We start from the raw sequence: 20,257 nt of genomic DNA, 5'->3' as shown, positions 1-20,257 counted from the left end.
TTTAAAGTCGAAATAAATTCAAAGGCAGTCTCCCCTTAACCAGTTCTAGCAGGCTTTACTTCCCATCTTGCTTCACAACATGGAGACTGATGCAGCAGTGCTTCCCAGCAATGAGAATCACTGCTAGGGCCTGCAGTTTGCTCCAGAGAAATCTTGAATCACGGCTTACATGAGAACAAATCCCTTTTTCAGAGAATCATAGAATTGTTTGAGTTGGAAGAGACTTTAAAGGGTCATCTGGTCCCACTCCCCTGCAGTGAACTGGGACACCTACAGCTCAGTCAGGTTGCTTGGAGTCCCATTCAGCCTGACCTTGAATGTCTCCAAGGACAGGGCATTCACCACACTTTTGAAAGGATGGATTTAATTATTTTAATGCTCCCCCTACCAAAAAGAGAGAGGAAAATGGGGTTTTCTTGAATTTGGGGCTTAAACTTGAATTTTAGTTGGTCTCTGAGGTAAGCATTGCAGATGGTGAAGAACAGCAAATGGTGAGAAGGTAACAAATTCGATGCTATTAGTGGGGAAAGCCCCTTGTGCTGGGGGACCCCATCGCCTCTCAACTCCTTTGGAAATATTTCTTGTACCTGACAACTTAGCTTCTTGTTTCTGTAGACAAAAAGTACTCTGCAACAGGTAACTTTAAGGCAGTGGGAAACCTATTTCCAGTGCAGTTTTGCTGTAGAGGAAAAGATGGACCATTATATACGGGTTTATATAGTGGGTAGGAGGTAGGGACACACTGCCTGGAAAGCATTCTCGAAGAGCAGGATCCCCAGCTTCAAGAAGTGATGTTGGAGCTGCACTGCTGCAATTGCTTAGGCACCAATCCTGGCTTTTCCTCTCCAGGACAATATTAACTCTGCACCTGTAACCTGCCAAGTGCAGGGAAGTCGGAGTTTGTCATGCTGCTTTTAGTGTAACTGTTCCCTTTTTACACACAGATTACAAGTGTAACTTAGAGCACTTAATTTGGACTTAGTTTTTATTTGGTACTCCCATTATAGAGGTTTTATAAGAATAATTGAGGAAAATATTTGAGATGATGCTGAAGTGTATTTAATTTTCAACTTGTGAAAATCACGCAGCTTTGGTAAGGCTAGAAAATGTGACTATTGCTTTTGTTGGTCTCTAAACCACCAAATTCAGCCCCAATGATGCACAGTGTGTTACATACGAGGTATGTTCTAAAGACACTGCATCATTTTTTAGTATTTCAAATGCTAAAAGTTACTGTTACACGCATTTCAAGTACTAACGTTAGAGTCACGGTTCCCCACTGTGAATTTAACTTGCACTCGAGGATGCTGAAGGTCTCCAATCCCTGTTTTGCTGCTGCTGTGACAAACCTGTGGAACTGCGGCAGCGCTGCTGGAGCCGCTACAGGAGGACAGCATGCATCGGGGTGACATGCAAAGATGCACTTAAACATCAAACTTTAAAAACTTGCACAGTTGTAGCTGCTTAATTGCTTTGCTGCGAAAGACTAATGTGACATCTGAGGAAGTCGTATCTAAATAAGTCAGGAGATAACGTTTCTCGAGAAAGAAAAGGCATAGATCTGCTGAGGACTCTTACAGACAGACTGTCAGGAGCAGTAAAACTGACGCGTGCTTAAGTGTCTTGGGGACCGAGTTCTGTGCTTTGTGTGCCCGAGGGGAGTGGCAGCCTAGGTTCAACCTGTTCGAGCTCAAAGTTTGCAGATGCTACTGGAGGGGGTCTGTCCCGATGCAGGTCGGTCTTACTCCTAGCTATTTAGCTTAGAAATGAGTGTCGTTGCAAGAAGGCGTCACCTGCCTGTGGTAGCGAGCTGGTGTATTATTCCGGCAGAAGCAAATAAGTTGTGGCAGCTGGAGCGAGGTGCCGGAACGGGGAAAGCAGCAGAGCCATGGCGTAGGTGCAGCAGGAGCGGGATTGCCCGGGGCGGGCGCGAGCCGTGGGCACAGCGCCTGGAATGGGAGCGTCGGGCTGCACGGAGCAGCGGGAGCTCCCCGACGGAGCCGGCTGCTGCACGGCGCCTGTGTGCATCCTGCCGGCGGTTTGGAGCTTTCCGGGCTGCTTTTAGCGCGGAGGCCGCCGCTCCACGTTCGCTCTCCTGAGCCACGGCAAGGATTTCGCTTCGACAGCCTCTGTATCGAGAGAAAGGAGAACGCTCTGGGGGTTTCCCGGGCTACCAGCCTCTCGCTGGGACTGTTAACGTGGGACGAGCGCTCAAGTTTGCCTCTCTTCTGCCCCAGCCCCGGCGCTTCCACCGTTCTCGATGTGACACCTCCCCCGATTGCCTGGGTCTGACTCATTCGCTAGTTCTGGGAGAGGCAGAACGGGGAGGGGGAGCCTTCAAAGTAGCCGCGATTTGTCTCGCTTTGACGAGGCGCCCGTGAGCTTCGCCCCGGCAAAGGCGGCGGGGCCGGGGACGGCGGAGCGGAGGGGGCCGGCAGCGGCCGCCGGGTGGCTCCCGTCGGTGGCTCCCGCCGAGCCTCGGGGCCGCGCCGCTGTCAGCCTAGCCGGAGGTGGAGGACTAGGGAGCATCGGACCGGGAGCTGCCGCAGCAGCGTTGCAACTGCCCTTCCAACAGCCGGAAAAAAAAAAAAAAAAAAAAAAAAAAAAAGAAAGAAAGAAAAGAAAAGCCATGAAGACGTTGAAACGCCTCCTGCCAAAAGTAAAGAGCAAATCCCAGTTGTGATGGCTCTGCTAAAACTTGATCCTGCGGGATTTCAGGAGATAAAGAGCTGCCAGGCTCGCACGTACCGCGGTGGGCGCAAGTCGCGGGATGAAATCCCGGCATTAGAGGACCTATTTCCCGCCCCGTTGTTTGCAGAGGAACCCGCTGAGATGAGTCGGAGGAGCGCGAGCCCAGAGCGATGTGGGGAGCGAACGCGGTGAGTGCGGCGCTGAGCAGCGGTGGGAGCCTTTGGGTCCTGGGGTCGCTTTAAGAAGTGTCTCCGTGCATATTTACTGAGGATAGCGAATGAAAAACCGAAGCAACCCTAGCCTGTGTGTCTCCCTGGGTCGATTTACGGAAAATTGGGAACGAATCTGTGCCTTCCAAGATGCGGAGCCTCGCGCCACGCACCGTGCTGCTCCCCGCTCCCTGCGGGCCACGAGCCGCCCCCCTCCTGCCCGTGCGGATGAGTTGGCCGCTGGCGCTGCCCCCGTGCGGGATGCGCTCGTGCGGGCTCGGCTCGTGCGTTCCCGGAGAGGCGGGAGCTGCCGGCCGGGCTGGGGACGCTGCCGGCGGGCTGTGGGTTCCGGGGCCATCTCCGGTAGGGAGAGCCCGGATTCGTTCCTAAACGCGGGCGGGTGGGGGGAAACTTTTGAGTCCGGTCACTCAGAGTCGCTTCCCGTCGCGGTATTTCGGTTCGCGTGCCACGTGAGATTACATTTGATTTTATTTTATTTTTTTCCCCGTTAAACATCCAGCCCTACTGACGGCTTTTCTCCTCTCCTCTTCCTTCCCTCCGTTCTCTCCCCGTCTGCAGCCCCCCTGCGCCCATCTCTCTGGCCGCCTAGCTGCCCTCCCGGGATGCGATGGGCCTCGCGCTCTGCGGCGGGGATCACGCTTCCGGCCGGCGGCGCGGAGGCCGCCTGTGAGCCCGGGCACCGAGGGGCGCGACATGCCCGCGGCAGCGGCCCCGCCAGCACCGGCTCCACCGGCACCCGCGGCTGCCGCCACCGCTCCGTCTCCTGAGGCGCTGGGTACGTGGGACGGCGCCGCGCGGACGCGAGGGGGCGCCATCGTGCCGCCGCGACGGGCTTCGTGGGCGCTCGGCGCGGTTCGGCGGGGAGCGGGGCGCTCTCGGCGCTGGGTGCGGGCGGGAGGTGTCGGGAGCGCGGGTTCGAATCTCCGGGTTGTGCAGGGGCGTGAGAGGCCGCGCTGTGGCTCTGCCCGCCGCTGACTGCGCCGTCTTTGGTGCTGCAGCGGTGGGAACGTAGCCCGCACCGCTTTGATTTAAGAAGCACGTTGGGACTGATTTGCAATTAAATGGTCTCAACAAGCTCATCTCCTAGTCTGCCCCGACAAGAGGTGATGATATAGCAAGCCCTTGTCTTGGTGTGCGTTTCAGCAGCAGATGATTCTGATTGATGATGGAGATACGGTTGGCATGTTGAAAGAGATCTGAAAACTGCCACTCCTGATTGGCCAGCCCTGCTGGTGCTTTCTGCGTGACGCTTTGCAACAAGGTTGGCTCAGTGTGGCACAGGGACTCCCCTCTTGCAGTTAGCAGTCAGTCGTGGGGGTGGAAATCCCTCGGGGGCACAGAAACAGAGGGAGATCTTGCGGAGTCAGAGCTCCTTTTCCCTCCGTCAGATAGTTTAGATCACTTCTTCTCTGGCTCATCTCTCTGTATTCAGCCCCGTACAGAGATCCAGCTGATTCTGAAGTAACCCAATGCAGTGATGCTCATTTCTGGATCACCCTCCCCTTCAACACCAGAGACAACTTTGTGTCTGAGATCAGCAGTTCTGAGATGCTCAAGTGAATGCCGTGTAAGAGAAGGGAGAAGAATTAAGATAGAATATTGTGCTGCTGAATCTGTTCCAGAGATGCAGTAGACTGTGCCTGAGCAGCAGCTGGCGAGGAGAGATCTTCGGAACTAAAGCAGCACGTTTCTGGGATGCTGCGCAATGCACAGAGTACACGGACTGGGCTTTCCAGCAGACCTCGGGCTTGCTTCTCTCATTTTAAGCTAACGCACCTCTTTCTACCAGACTGTGACTAAATCTTAAATAGACACACCAAAGGAAAATAGACTTCTGTTCCTCACCTGCTTTAGGAAGGCAAGGTTAAAGAGAAGGATGATGGCGCCTTTTTTGAATCGTTTCAGTCATTTCAATTTTGTTAGCCACCCAGAAAAAATGTTAATGGCTATTTCAAACGAACTTGTGCTTTTTTTTTTCCTGTTGCCTTGCTCGTGGGAGACCAACTGCAGTACCATCTATCACTGCCAACTCAAGTTTTTGAGGGATGTAAGCTTGAAACGAAACTACGTGAAGAATGTGTTATAAAAAGCTGCTAAACTTTGTCTGGTGTCCAGAAGCTTTCTGTTTAGAACCTCCACTGGAGATACGCAGTACATATTTTTTTCCTCTCTGTTCCTTTTCTCATACAATGTGATCACTTTTACAGGGGATAAAGCTGGCAAAGATGAGGAAAATTGGCTGTGCTCTCCTGGTTCTCCAAGCTCTTCTTGCACCTTTGGATCTTGTTTGTGGAGCAGAGAAGAATTATCCTGTCCTGAACATTGCAGTCATTCTGGGAAGGACCAAGGATATCACAGAGAGAGATATCAGGTCTCTCTGGACCAGGGAGATGTCAGCAGACCTGACTGTTGATGTTAATGTAGTGACCCTTCTGGTGAACCAGACTGACCCTAAAAGCATCATAACACACGTTTGCGACTTGATGTCAGGTACCAAGATCCATGGAGTGGTTTTTGGAGACGACTCTGATCAGGAGGCAGTAGCTCAGATTTTGGATTTTATTTCATCTCAGACTTCTATTCCAATTCTTGGAATTCATGGCGGGGCCTCCATGATAATGGCAGATAAGGTAGGAAGATTATTCAAAGCCTTCATTACTCTAATACTTCAGTGTAAGAATACTTCTAATTATCTCTTTTTACTTTAAGAAAGAAAAGAATATACAGAGCAGTGTCCTCATTGGCTACTCACCAAATATTTTAAAATATTTTGGGGTTCATACCTGAAACTCAATTTTCTTTCCACTGTAAAAGTGATCCTAATTAAACTTTACTCTCCACCAAATCTAATGCTGATCACCTCAAAAAAATTATTAGCAAATACAATGTTTGGCTGTAAAAGCAACAAAGAATTCAATCAACTAACTGTAGGGACAAAATACAAAATTATAAGCAGATACTATTTATGAGCATGGCACAATAGTAGCAAGTTACAGCCATGAATGTATTTAAGGACAGTAGTTGTAACAGGGCATTTGTATTAGACTGAACTCTTGTGATCTGCTATGGTCTATAATTTAAATAGACTCACAAGCTTGTAGCTGCTGCATTAATTAAATTATTTTTTCACTAACCAGATACTTCTAACTTCCTACTGTAGCTCATGAAAATCCACAAAGCGTTGTCAGAACCCCGGAGGTAATGACAAATTGCTTTGTTGGAAAACATTTCTTTACATAATCCATCGTGAGATTGTGGAACGGCAAACAGAAGTGACTCACGTATGCAGCTCATTTGCTTTAACACTGCAACAGTTAAAAATATATTTACTGGCACTGCAGGTAGGTTTGATCTTGTGGAGCGATCGGTGCTGCCTGGGAACAGTAGGTGTGTGGCACCTCCTGGGCAAGGCGTTCTGGTGTGGACAGCTGCTTGGCCTGAGGGTCTGTGAGAAGCTCCTGCTGATGCTGAAGAGCACGTGCTGTGTGGAAGGGAGTTTGTGTGGGCAGGCAGTCGCTGGTTTTCCAGCACACAGCTTGCACTGCAAGCATCCCACACGATGTTAATTGCAACTTATTTCCTGTTACTTGTACCCTTTAGGTTTTCTCATTCCCTAAAGGCTGTTCTTCCTTATAGATGACTGTTGAATAGTCCTTCGGGATCTCTCTGTATCCATCTGAATATGAAGTGGTATCATAACTTGGGGGAGCCGAAGTAGGGAAGATGCAATGATCTGTTGCATCTTTTGCACTTTTTCTCTCAGAAAAAACGTATTCCGCTGCTATTAAAGAGATCTTCATCTCTCAGTATCATGAATGACCTTTAAAACTTGTGATACAACGGTGAGAGTAATAACTGCTGAATTATAGTAGAGATTCTATAACAATGGGATGGACATCTTGATTTGTACAGAGATCTTTACAGCCAGTACTGCTGTCTTAAATGTAAATGTAAATGCCGCCAAGTAATACAGATGGTTATTTCTTGTGCTTTTAAATTACTGCACAGACTTCCTTATCTTTCTGAAGTTAGAGTTCCTAGATACGTATGAAGCTATTTGATGTGTGTCACTCAACTTTCTATACCAGTACAAAAACATTTGAGACTGAAGAACCCAGGGAGAGCTGAGTGATGAAACTGGCATAAATCTGTACAGTATCAATGCTCAGTAGCTGAATGCAGGATGTTCCTGATACAGATGATTATTTATGAAATACTTTTATTCATGGAACAGATTGCATTTTTCCTGCCTCAGGAAGTTAATACTGTGTTCCTCTTGTATGCTAATACTGTCACTGTTACGTCACCATCTTTGATGTTGGGGGTTATTGCCGTGTGATAATATAACACTGTGCTGAATATTGGCTTCTAAGATTTCCATTTGGGAAATCAAAACTGTTCACTTGTGTGTTAAGGCAATCGAACAGAGCTGTCTTTAGTAGCTTGAATTGGCTGAGGGACTTTTATGATCGTGTAACTGAAATTGCCTCCGTTTTTATCTTGGCTGTTCCAGTGCGCAGTATATCTTGGCATTGCCTTTGGAACAGCGCAGAAATAAGACTTGCGTGTGTCACTCAATTAACCCATCATTTGGGAACGAATTCCTGGGAGCCGGAGGTGAAATTCTCAGTGCTGTCAGAAAAGCAGAGGGAATGAAGGAGGGAGAAGAGCTGCAAATATAAAATCTTCCTTCCAAGGCGGTGTCAGGATTTCAGCCGAAACGCACGGCTGCTGGCTTACGTTAGAAAGTTGATCGGTGTTGAGTCTTCTGTTTTGTCTCCCATACAGACACTGCTAGCATACATAAAAGGTGCTCAGTCTCACTCCTGCCTGTGGATGGAATTCCCACCTCTGGTACTCCATGGCCATTTCATTTGTCCTTACTGTGTGGCTCTGGTAGTTTCCTTCCTTCTGTGTGGAATCATGCCAGCACTGTGTTTTAGATGACTTTTAGATGGAAATGAGTGTGCTTGTGTTGTACCTGCTCACTTGTAGTCTACAAGCAAGGCTGGCACACAGGCAGCACAACAATTCAGTGAATTCTGTGCCAGTGCTTATATGATGCTTAACTGTCCTAAACGTGAGCTGAGCTGTGGATGTGAAAGAGAAGTATCTTTATTCCTGAAATCTGTATTCCTACAGGCTTTCCTGGAATGCTATGAGTGAATGAGCTTTCCATTTTCTGCGCTGTTAATTAATACTGCTCTTGGGCTATGATGTCCCAGTGTGAGCACTGGCTGTGCTCTGGGTGCTGCCATGGCCACCAGTAGGACCTTGCTGCAACCGTGTTAAAATTTGGCTGCACAGCCGAGGGAATGCATTGCTTCATATGGATTATAAAATTGATGGCAGGTGTGTAAAGCTAACAGTACTGAAATGCTTTCCGTGCTTTCCCTCACCTGGTACCTCCTGTTAAAGCCCAACCAATAAAGCTCTGAGGTGCCTATGGCTGTGCAGCATCTGCATGCCCCAGCTGCACCATAGAGGTGCCCTGGATGGCAGCGCGTGCTTTGCTTGTCATCAGCACTGTCACCTGCTGCTGGCAGCAATCCTACTGCCAATGAGCTGCTCCTGTGGACTTTGGTCCTCAGTTCTTCCGTGGGCTCAGGGAATGTTCATATTTGAGACATTCCACTGCAACAAGATGAGAACTGTGTGTGGGACATGTGTGCCAACCTGCTGTGCGTCAGCAGCCCTGGGAGGATGCTGCTAACAGGTTGGCTGTTTATTCACCCCTCTGTCTGTAGAGGTTTGAAATCTTAAACCAAACACTGATTAGGATCTGTTTCCTGACTTCTGCATTTGATTTTGAACTTAGTTAGGTTTGTTTCACCACATGCTATCGTTATAATGATTGTAATTAAGATTCCTTTCTAAGAACATTACGGTTAGTTCTGCTACGATAACGAAGGATTTGTTTCCTTCAGAAGTGGAAAGAAGCCGCCTGTGTTATAAAAGCACCTGTGAGAACTGAGCATCTCTGAGTTATGGTACTTCTGTATGTTTCAAAACTGAGTCTAACTTCTTATTAGAAACCTCTCTGAAAGACACAAAAACGGGAAGCATTTTAGTGTGATGAAAGCATGCGTGTAGTTGAGCAGCACTAGAGGTGAAGGCAATTTTCCTTTAGGGCCATTAAAAAGTAGCACTTCTTGAAATAGCCTTAGAATTGTTAAAATAAATCTTTACTATCCCAGGAAATACTGTGATGATATTATAATTCTTTGTTATTCTCTGAGCTGATGAATTAACACTGATAATTAACACTTTCATTAATTGTTTGGGATAAAATCCATTCTGCACCTACCACCATCTTCTGCTTTCCTTTTATCTGCCTTGCTCCTAGCTGTGAATACAGAATGGTAGAATAACAGAAATCAGAGGGATCTCTGGAGGTTGCCCAACCCAAGCCCCATTTGTCAGCAAGCGAGCTACAATGTTGGGTCAGGTCGTTCAGGAACTTCTCCAGTCTGGCTCTGAACTTCTCTTGTTTTGCTGTGAGACTAACTCTGTTTAGACACCTGTCCTTACCTGTCTCCAGCAAACTCCCATTCCTTTGGCCCTTCCTTGCAGCCCTGTGTGCCTCCAGTCCTTTGGACTTACTGAGAGGTGGTGGTGATTGTATGGGGGAGCCCAAAACCAAATGTGTGATTGCAGCCCTGCTCTCAGGAGTTGCAGGGAGTGATGCTCCACAGGCTTACTGTGCATAAATGTGCTTCAATTCTCATGCTTTAAAAATTGTTGCAAAGAATGGGAGAGGATGTAGGATTTCTTTTTTATTGTAGATCACTTCTGGATAAAATGATTCCTGGAGCTGTTTATTGATTTGTATGTCTATGTGTGTTATTTTTTTTCCCCCTAGCTCATGTTTAAACAGTCCTACATTCTTACAGAAAACCTTTCATTTAAATTTGCTAACTTCTCATTCTTGCCTTTGCTGTTAACTGATATTAGCACGTATGTGGCAGCGTACTTCTGAGCAAGGTAATGATTTTGGCTTTGGTTAGCACTGCAGAAGGTAGGAAGATGAAACTACAGCTAAATCCCTCAGTCTGAAAATACCAGTATTAATTTAATCTTTCATGTCTGGATACATTATACTGTTCCATTGCATGCAAGCAATACTTCTAGCTTCTGCCTCTTGTAAAGGAGTGTTTCAGTGTTTCCTTTCCAGTGATTTTCCTTTCTTGCTGTACTAATGCTGCTACAGGAAGCATAACTTTCAGAAATTCTTATTGCACTTTTAACTGCCACAAAAACGTAGTATTGATCTCCCTCTGCACATGTATAGAGATATTTATTTAAAAATAAAATCTTGCATATGCTAAAGATTTTTATAACTGAGCACGTAATCCACAGTTGTATCCTTTACACACGTGTGCTATAACTGTTTGTAATTAAATGGTTAAAAATGCCTGAAATCTGTCTCACTGAGGCATATGGACTGGATTCAATTTCTGGTGCTTTTTTTTACCTGGAGCCAACTCTCAGCGAGCATGAGATGGTCAGGATGCAGCGTGCTGCTTTGCATTGCTATGCTTGTGCTGTCATGGCTATGGAAAAGTGAAGTTTAACGGTGTTTGCTGCAGTGTTTGCTACTTTGAGCTATGCCTCAAAGCTCGAGGGAGCATTATACCATGATGTGCTTTGTTTTCTTGTTTTCTTGCTGTTTCTCTCCTGTTCTCTCTTACTTTTCTAGAGGATTTTCCTGCCTATTTTGTATTTTCCTCATTCTTCCCCCTTAGTTTGATGAAGGAAAGTGTGGTGGATTTCCTGTAATACTGTGAGAGTGAGCTTTGAACTGTGTCTCTGGGAGACAAACTTGGAGTAATTTATCCAAGCAGGAAGAGGACAGTGACAGAAATTCCTAATGTCTTCAAAAACTAGTAAGCAGATTGTAGGAAGTAGAAGTCTTTTGCTCAGCGCCATATCTTCGAGTTTACCTGGTGTTTGAGGTGGCTGAGGTGTGGGCAAGGTCCTGTTTTCAGCTTGCTGCAGTTTGCAGTGTTGTAGCTGAGCTCAGGCTGCAGGATTGGATCCTATAAACCGCTCCCATGTAGCAGAGTGCAGTGATGGGCTTCACTGGGACTTAATCTTATTTGCAGTAAGTGTAATATATTTTCATCTCAAAGGTATCATTTTCTTTCTCTTCATGCTGTCTGTTCTTACAGTTCTTGAAAACAGGAATCCATAAATGCCTCCATGTGTTTTGAGAACATCTTAAAACTGCCAGTAAGTCAGTGTCTAGATCATTCATGCATCCGTCCAAGCTATTGCCTACCTATGGGAAATTATAACACAGCCAGCTCCCAAGCAGGGAAAAGTAGGACACCAGGCCTTCAGCATAATTTTCTGCTTGCAGAAATTCTTGGTGGCATCTTTAGAATTTTTTTTTCCAGAAGCGTTCTCAAACATAAAACCTAAAATGATTTCCTTTAAGCTACAAAATAATAATGGGACTATTATAACTCTCATAAGGCACTTCTGGTAATCAGAATATATCTGATTCTGCCTGAAAATATTCATCCTAATAAAATTACGCAGTGAAAGAACAGAAGGGCATTGGTATCACGTCAAAAATGTTTTTAACATCTTTTCTATTAATTGTTTTTGAGAACTTGCTTAGATTATTTGAATAAGTAGTTTAATAGCCCTTTATATTTGCCACTCATTTGAGCTAACAGTTGAATGTGAAGAGTCTCTGCATTCCAGCACTGGTTTTGTTTGTCAGGAACTGGGGGTCATCTGGGCCAGCCTTGCCCTCTTCCCAGCCCCATTCTGCCTCTTCTGCCTCCCCTCTCCTGGAGCTATGAAGTCGTGTGCATTTTACTGAGGGAGCCCAGCCTGGATTGTCTCCATGCCATCTGTCACCATATTGTTTGTTTAAATCCCTGAGATATTTTCTTCTCTCCTGAAATTAATAAAACTGTAGCAGCATCATTGGCTATTTATATTTGATTCACACTCAATGTTCTCAGGAGAAAAGCCCCGTGCTTGCACTTGAGGTATGTAAGCTGGACAGTCTGTCTATACAGAATACCCAAAAGTTGGTTCTGCAGCCTCAGGGCTGCAGTTGTGCTCCAGCCCTGAGCACTGGCTTCTGCAGAGACCTGTGTGAAGTACAGTGCTGCCAGAGAGGCCTGTATTTTGTGTGGAAGCACATTGATTTCCTCCTTTCAGGATGGAGCCTACAAGGAGCAGTGGTTGGTGCATGGGGCTGGCTGAAGGCAGTGTGTTCTCCTAGCAGTATCACATCACTCATCTTTAAGCAGCCTGGTTGAAGATCTGATTTGAAAAGGGAAAGCTGTTTAGGAGGCCACGCACTTTCATCTTTAAAATGCTGCACACCTTAATGTCAGGCTTGGAGTATGCTCTCTTAGGGAGTTTCTTCACCACCAGCTGACTCATTGGTCAGTGGTTTGGGCTTTCTATCCCCACTGCAATGTTGAGCACATGATTTCATCCTGGGCCTGCACAGAGGATAGCTGGCTGTTCCCTTGATGCAGGCTGGTCACCTGCTGCAGAGCGGCTGGGAGCGCTGGCCCTGCTGTTGGCATGGTGCTGTGCTGTGCTCAGCTATTTATTTATAGCCTGCTTTTGTGCATCTCAGAGCGGGATGCTTCTATAAATGTTTCATTCGAGGGACTGTGGGGTGGGAAGATGCTCATCTTTTTGTTTAGTATCCCTTCCCTCACAGCGTTTATTTCTCAGCGTCCCAGCTTTTGGTTCAGGACTCTGTGCCTGTAATTCTGTCAGCACCAACTTTTGACCATTCGTGTTTACCAATTTGCCTCTCTCCATGACCAGAATTCACAATAGGATTGCTTTGTTTTCACTACATTGATTTTGTGCCTGGTGGAAACACATTGCATATGTAAAGCCACTATGAAAGAGGGAAGAGCGAGGATTTTATAGCCACCTTCCAGCTCAACACAATTTACAATACAATTAGGAACGACAGTTATAATTGGATAAACAGAAAATAGAATTAAGGTAATCTGTTCTAAATGCACAACATTTCTGTAATGAGTTGCTTTTAGGAGTTACAGAAACATATAATTACCAGACAAATTACATGTTATTTTTTGTGTGTGTGTGAGGCTAATTTAGTGTTCTGGGTAAATTGTGCTGGCAAAAGCATCAGAGTTATATGAAGTACCTAATTGGGACAAGATAAGGTTTGTGAATACATCATAACAAAACAGATGCAAAAATTATGGAGGCTGTCTGTATTCCAGTCAAGTACTGCTTGGATGGTCTGCTTTATTTTAGATAGTCACGTCACTTCTGTAGTCAGTAAAGTAACCCTGTCCTCTTTGGTTTGGTTCAATCCATTCGCTGTTTCTTCCCTTCCTTCTTGATCTGCATTTCAGCTGTTATATGCAAAAAGGCTGAAATTTCCCACTGTGGAGTCTGGATTCTAGCCAAAGATGTGGATGACTCTGGTGCTTCAGATGCAAAACCTTAAACTCTGTAGCTTAACAGTGTAAGACAAAACTGAACTGGTACAGAAGATGTAAAAAGAAGCATTTGTTTTCTTTTCTTGCTCAGACTGAGTTTTTCATACCCAGTCTCTTCTGAATGCAATCTCCTTCCCCCAAACACCTGTGTCTCTCCAAGCACTCTTCTCTTATGCTGCCTTCCTCTTCAGCCCATCTGCTTGCTATTCCTATCTGCGCTGGGCTGTCACGCTAGCATTCAGTTTTATTTCTTTATTGCATTAATTCACTTCTGGTAGAAGAAAGGTTGGTTAGGAGGAAATACACCTCTCCACCTAAAATCGGGACCCTTAATGTCGGGAGTACTAGGACTCTTTCAGTGTATATAGACAGGATAGTTATGCTAAAATATGATTACTGGAACAAATAAGAATTGTCTGAAATCCCAAGAAAAAAGGTCAAAACTGTTATGACTTTAAGCCAAGCCCGTTTATATTTAATAGTAAAAAACACAGAAAGGGTGAGAAACTGAGCCAGGGTAATGGAGGTGCGGAGCTGTGATGGTGAGAAACCAGCAAGAGAAGTTGCTGATGAAAGTGGTCTGTTTATTACTACTTGTGAGGAATGAAATATGAGAAATCCAAGAGAATTCAAAACTCCAGCCATCATTTCCAACTTGGTATCTCTTCAGGACTCCTGGCCTTGGGAGTTTGGAGAGCTCTGCTGAGTGATTTCTTCACCCAGCACCTTGCATTCTCCTGTTGGTGAACTGTTCTTAAAGTGCTTTCCGCAGTGCAATGTAGGCAGTCTGAGCTGTAGGTAAACATCTCAGAGTTGCTGTATCAGAAACTGCATGTTTGTCTCCTAATGACATTTGACTTTCTCCTGTTTTTGGTTTTTTTTTTTTTTTTTAATTTACATTCTCTCCTTTCTACAACCTTTGCAGATGGTCAGCCTAGAGGCTTCCTAAGTGTACAGTCTCACTACTTTTCTTTTTATTGCTGTACCAGTTTGTCCAGCACCCACGTCCTTCTAGGTAAACATCAATTTCTATGGAAAACAGAATTATTTTTGGAATAATTCTCTGATTTGTGGCAATAAATGTACTTTTTTAATGCATTTCTGTTGTGTGCGTGTGCTTTAAGGGGGCGCCGACTGCCTTGGACTTGAGGAACTGGCATTTGAAAATATATTGATGAATCTCTTCTTTCGCAACTCATTTTCAATTAAATTAATCTGATTTTCAGATCTCCCTCTGGGGGCATCACAATACTTGGGAGCAGGGTGAACTGACACTTAAAATGTATGAAAACAAATTGCTTTCCACCGTGTATGGCGGCTTGCTGATTCTGCAGTTTCCCCTTCATGGTGTTTGAGAATGTGTTTTGCTGCGGCTTTAAAATATTGTGAAGACTTACATTTACTGGCTCTTGTAAACTTAAATTGCAGTTATGTGCACGGTACAGATTTATGGATCATTAATTATATAAATGCTGATGACATCCGAACAGCTGACTGTATGAGGTTGAAAATGGCTTCTGAGCATAAGGAAGTGTCACATGAGGATATTTTGGCTGCTGTCAGGGTAAGCTCTCTTGCAGAAGGAAAAATACAAGTTTGCTTGGTTTCTTCTCCTTAAATTGGCTAAAGTAAACAAATATCCTCACTGCATCTTCTAGATATGCTCATACTGACACTTCTCATAAATTTTTCTAGGTTGTCACATTTTCCTTTTTCAAACCTTTTTCACATCAGGATGGAGGCATCTGGCTACAATCTCTGTTGTTCTTCTATCATCATTTTGTAGCATAAGAATAACTGGAATATTTCCAGTGAAATGACACTAGGACTAATATGAATGAATTGGGATAGGAGTAATCAGTAAATAATCTTCATATTTAGAATATCCTGAGCAGTTGTTAAATGGCTTCTTGCTATACACAATACTTTCAGATTCCCAGTTTGTCCTAAAAGTGCATCTTACAGTCTCGAAGTTAAAATTTAAATGAATATGTGGATACTTCATACTTTCCTTTAATGGTCTTTGAAAGTCTTATGATGTTATTTGTGTGCTTGCATAAGCTGTTTTCCTTAAGTGTGCACTGGTTCTCCGTTTCCTTGTGTTAGGTGACTGCTGGCTTGAGAAGAGCTGCTCTGTGATTTACCCTGTTCACAGTAAGAGCTTGAGATCTTAAAATAGTGAGTTATCCAATAATAAAATGTAACGGTCCAGCTCAGTAATCCTTATTCCAATGTAAGTCCTATTGATTTGTTAAGCTGCAATGGGCACTTCAGTGGGCACTGCCTGAAAGCCGTGGAAAATGTAGGGCAAAATAGAAATGAACTTCACTGATTTCCCAACTTTTACTGCTTTTTTACTGTGTGCAGTAATTTATAGACATGCAGAAGCTAACAGTTCATGCTGAAAACAATTCTTCAGGTCAGCAAAGGCACATCCAAATGCCAAGGAGGGTGACACATGGAGAAAAAGGGAGCATCTGCACATACAGCATACAGGCCATGTGTGAGCCCTGTGTGGAAGATAAAGTCCCTGCAGCATAACTGAGTTCATTGAAAAGTAAAGGCATACAAAGCAAACGAATATTTAAAATATCCTTTAATGCCTGCTTAAATGCTTTTCGAAAGATTTTAGTGCTGCAAAGTTAGGAGATGAAGGAGTTTTTGCAATCCTAAGAAGTTGCTCAGTACGTTCATACTTAAAAGGTGCAGAGATACAATTATAGCCTCTTAATATATAGTTATATAGTTTGCATCTTAATATATAGTTACAGAGTTTGAGTTGGAAGGGACCTTTGAAAGCCATCTAGTCCAATTACCCTGCAGTGAGCAGAGACACTACAGCTCAATCAGGCTGCTCACAGCCTGGCCCACCCTGACCTTGAATGTCTCCAGGGATGGGGCAACCACCCTTCCCTGGGCAACCTGTGCCAGTGCCTCACCACCCTTACTGTAAAAACTTTTTCCTTATATCCAACCTAGCTGAAACTCAAAGTTATACATTGGACTTAAGGCATGCTCTGCTAGAAAGAGCAGTCACTGGTTAAAGGTGTGATTTGGTGTGTCAGGAGCTGTTGTTGCTACTTACAGTGCTTTCTTCCAAATTAGTTGCCGGACTTCTGGTTAAATATTTTGAACCTTGTTTTACTTAAATTAAACCTGATGGTCCATGTAAGTTGCTGCAAAAGTAATGCCTCCTATTTATTTCCATGAAAACTACAACAGGTGCAGAAAGCACAATAATGTTATTTGATAGAGCAAACTCTCAGCTACGAAACACTGTTTTTCAACAGTCATTGTATCAGTGTGCCCCTCTGCTGCCATCTGTCATGCACTAACCAAATGTAGTGGGATATTGGTGGGAAGGTTCAACCACCATTGCCATCCCAACATTTGCCTCTGACCTCACAGGCCAACATAACACAATAGGAAGCATTATTGTGGAGCAGACTTCATACTTAACATTTCACATTTGAAATGGAGTCTAGCTTTCTCAGGTCACTTAAAGGTTTCATTTGCATGTTAAAGTTGCTATGTCATTAAACAGCTTTTCTGGTTCAGCTCAGATGATGGTATGTTTTCCTTCTTAACAAGCTTTCTGGGGTTGTATTAAAAAAAACCGTGTTCTCCCTCCCTTAGCTTCTTTTAAAATCAAGTATGTACAATAAGACTGAATCCCCCTTGAGCTGGCTTAATCATTTGTTTTTCCATCTGCGGAGAGTCCATTCCCAAAGTAACTTCAAAGAGCCCTGCCTCAGTAAAAGCTTCCAGCTTTGGGGCAGCAAAGATTACAGAAATGTGCTTATGCAATACTTTGAAACCTCTGGCTATCTTGGTATGGAGGTTAGAGCTGAATGTATGCTTCTTTTATTCTGTTACTATAACCCCTAAAGGTTTATAACTGAAAATTGTGTTGCAGTAACTGTGTGCAGTGCAATGCTGTGGGCACACAACGTGGCAGCCAGAGGCTCTGGGGGAGCAGCAGCTCCACAAAACCCTGGCTTGGCATGAGTTGTCCATAACGTACCTGCAGAAGCACATTCAGAATGTTTGTTATATTTTACACTTAATCCAGCCTGATCTGTGCAAGCTTTAATCAAACAAACCTCAAGCGCAGTGGCTCCTGGGAGAATAGTTCCTTTTAAAATTTTCTGTGCTGATATTTATAATCTACTAAAAATAACAACGACCCCCTGGCCACTACAGAGGAATAGATGGAGATAAATATTTTATGTCTAATGTGTATGTCATGTTTTTGAGTACAGTAACAAATATACAGCAGTTAAAATTGTCGTTGGTGTGTTTGGGAGGATCTGCATCCTAAAGCTGCAGTGTAAGTAGTTGTCCTTATTTCTGTGCTCTGGAGTCTGTGCCTTACGTGTGGTACTCCACTCAATGGCTGTCATCTTCATTTTGGAGAGCTGTTGATATTTTTATTTCATTTTTTTTAATTTTTGACAGAGCTCCTGTCAAAATCCCATCTTGTCAGCATGTATGAGATTTGCCCCAAATTAATTTCCTGTGGAGAGAAGGGCTATGAGTTTGTTCTCAGTATAATGACTCTTGTGGATTATAGTATCTGTTAGTAGAAATGCACTGCTTTGATTTTAACTGAAACTATTTCTAACTATGGCCAAGATCTTAATTTTTTGCTTAATCGAATCCTTGCCACAAGCAAATCTAATTCTGGCATGCTATTTCAATCACACAGACTTTCATTTCTGACTAAGGATTGGAAGGATTAACCCAGATTTTAGCAGGTCTCTCCATGACCGGGTGGATAGGATTAAAATCTCTGTGCTGCTCATTGTGGATGTTTATTTCAGTTTTTAAGCATTAGACTTATGTCTTTTGACCATGACTGGAAATTATGGAAAGCTTCTGAGAGTGAGAGCATGGCTAAAGGACAGCATGCTGAATTTGCTGGATGTCACTGTGTTTCAATTTAGAAAACAAACAAACAAAAAAACCACCAAACATGGTCAGCCTGTTTACAGTAAAGCAACGTATGGTTTATCAGATTGCAGATTTTATAGTTCATAGTAAATTTATCAACCTGGAGGCATTGTAAAAATAGATACATGAGAGTAGAGAGAAGTAAAAGAAGAAAGAGATTAGATTTAATATGGCCAAATTGGAACATCTTGCTGAAGCACTTGTATGCAGCAAACTTTTCTGTGCTGATGAAGACCAGAGTAAAGGTCATCTAGTCCAACCCCTCTGCAATGAATAGGGACACCTGCAGCTTGATCAGGTTGCTCACAGTCTGGTCCACTGTGACCTTGAATCCTCCTAAGCTCTTGTAGAAAGGGGCGTCCACCACCTCTCTGGGCAACCTGTGCCAGTGCCTCACCACCATTACTATAGAAAACTTCTTCCCTATATCCAGCCTAAATCTCCCTCCTTTAGTTTAAACCAATTTCCCTTGTCCTATCACAACAGACCCTGCTAAAGAGTCTGCCCTCCTTCTTTCTTACAGCTCTCCTTTTTCATACTGAAAGGCCACTCTCAGGTCTACCTGGAGCCTTCTCTTCTGCATGCCGAACAGCCCCAGCTCTGAGTCTGTTCTCACAGGGATCCATCCCTTGGATCATTTTTGTGGCCCACTTCTGGATGTGCTCCAATTGGTTGATGTCTCTCCTGTGCTGACACCACATCTGGATGCAGTACTCACCACTGCAGAGCAGCGGGGCAGGACCACCTCCCTTGTCCTGCTGGCCTCGACTCTTTGGGTGCAGCCCGGGATATAGTTGGTTTTCTGGGCTGTAAGGGCACATGACTCTAGTAAAAATGAGCCTGAAGGAGGAATATGATAGCTGGAGGCAGGATGAGGAAAAGCTGTTTGAACAACATCAAATGGACGTGAGGACTAAAACTAAGGCGGGCATGATTTAGGTGGGAAATTGAAGGTACTAAACAGTGTTTGGAAGGGAAAGAAAGACAGCCAGGGAATAATAAGGAACCAGCTACTGTTATGATGGAAACTGGTAAATGAACAAAGAAGGAAGAGGACCTGTGGCATGAAGTTCTTTCCAATCCTACATATTTATTCACTTTTATAGAAAGACAGAGATAACTATACAGTAGAATTACAGGATTCTCTCCAAATCTAGCCAGGCATATATAAATGCCAGATTTGGTGAAGATAAAGTGTGCTGAGTAGAATTCTAATGTTTAACTGTTCCTGGACTGTGCAGATTCTCTTTGGAAAGAGAGATAGGCATTGGGATCCATACAAGAATACAAGAGAGTGTTGCAAAATTTCTAAAATCTTAGCTCCTAGAAACTGATATACTTATTCTTTCCTGAGGAAATGTTAATTTGACTTTTTTAAAGTAGGAGGATTTTTTACTTTTGCTTGAATATTTCTGCTTTTTGTGCTTCATTCTTTTCTTGTGCCTCAGGCAGGCACGGAATTCTCATGGGAGAAGTGATGAAGACATACTCTCAACTCGAGATAACAAAACTGTTTCCTGCATGTCATCCTGTCTTATTAGAGAAAAAACAAACCTGTTAATGGCCATGGAGCAGCATGGTTAGAAGGCTGCAACATTCATGGAGGTGAAAAGTTAGAGTTGTGTGGTCTACTCTCTCTTTAATCTAAGGATGGATTTGTCTGCATGTCAGAAATGTAAAGCTAGGTATGCTGTGGTTTATATTACATGAATTTGTGGACAGCCTGGGGTGCAGTTGTAGCTGGTCACCCGAACAGTGTCGTCTAATAGCTGTGCCAGAAATTCATGTCTGTTCTGTGGACTGAAGATGGAAATGAGTAAGCATGAAATATACCTGGAGGTTTGCTTGATTGCAGTGGCCTTGTTTTTGCTTTGGAGAACCAAACCAGTCGCACCTTGCTTGCATGAATATCTTCCACAGGAT

General features: G+C 44.2%; 1 protein-coding gene across 5 annotated transcripts in view; it reads left to right on the top strand.

Annotated features, from left to right (window-relative positions):
- Positions 1 to 2,709: 2,709 nt before the first annotated feature.
- Positions 2,710 to 20,257, top strand: part of GRIN2A (glutamate ionotropic receptor NMDA type subunit 2A) — a 161,538-nt gene continuing 143,990 nt past the window's right edge. For 3 of the 5 annotated variants that reach the window (XM_048961716.1, XM_048961715.1, XM_048961712.1), the window contains exons 1-3: positions 2,710 to 2,879; positions 3,480 to 3,696; positions 4,354 to 5,551. In XM_048961716.1, coding sequence (XP_048817673.1) covers positions 5,147 to 5,551 — 405 coding nt within the window. In that variant the 5' untranslated portion in view covers positions 2,710 to 2,879; positions 3,480 to 3,696; positions 4,354 to 5,146. Of the gene's footprint in view, positions 2,880 to 3,479; positions 3,697 to 4,224; positions 5,552 to 20,257 lie in introns of those variants that run through there. The other 2 variants (XM_048961714.1, XM_048961713.1) reach the window with 2 other exon arrangements.

Source organism: Lagopus muta, chromosome 15 (assembly GCF_023343835.1).
Source record: "Lagopus muta isolate bLagMut1 chromosome 15, bLagMut1 primary, whole genome shotgun sequence".
NCBI classification, from domain to species: domain Eukaryota; kingdom Metazoa; phylum Chordata; class Aves; order Galliformes; family Phasianidae; genus Lagopus; species Lagopus muta.
This window is presented reverse-complemented; position numbering and strand designations above follow the sequence as displayed.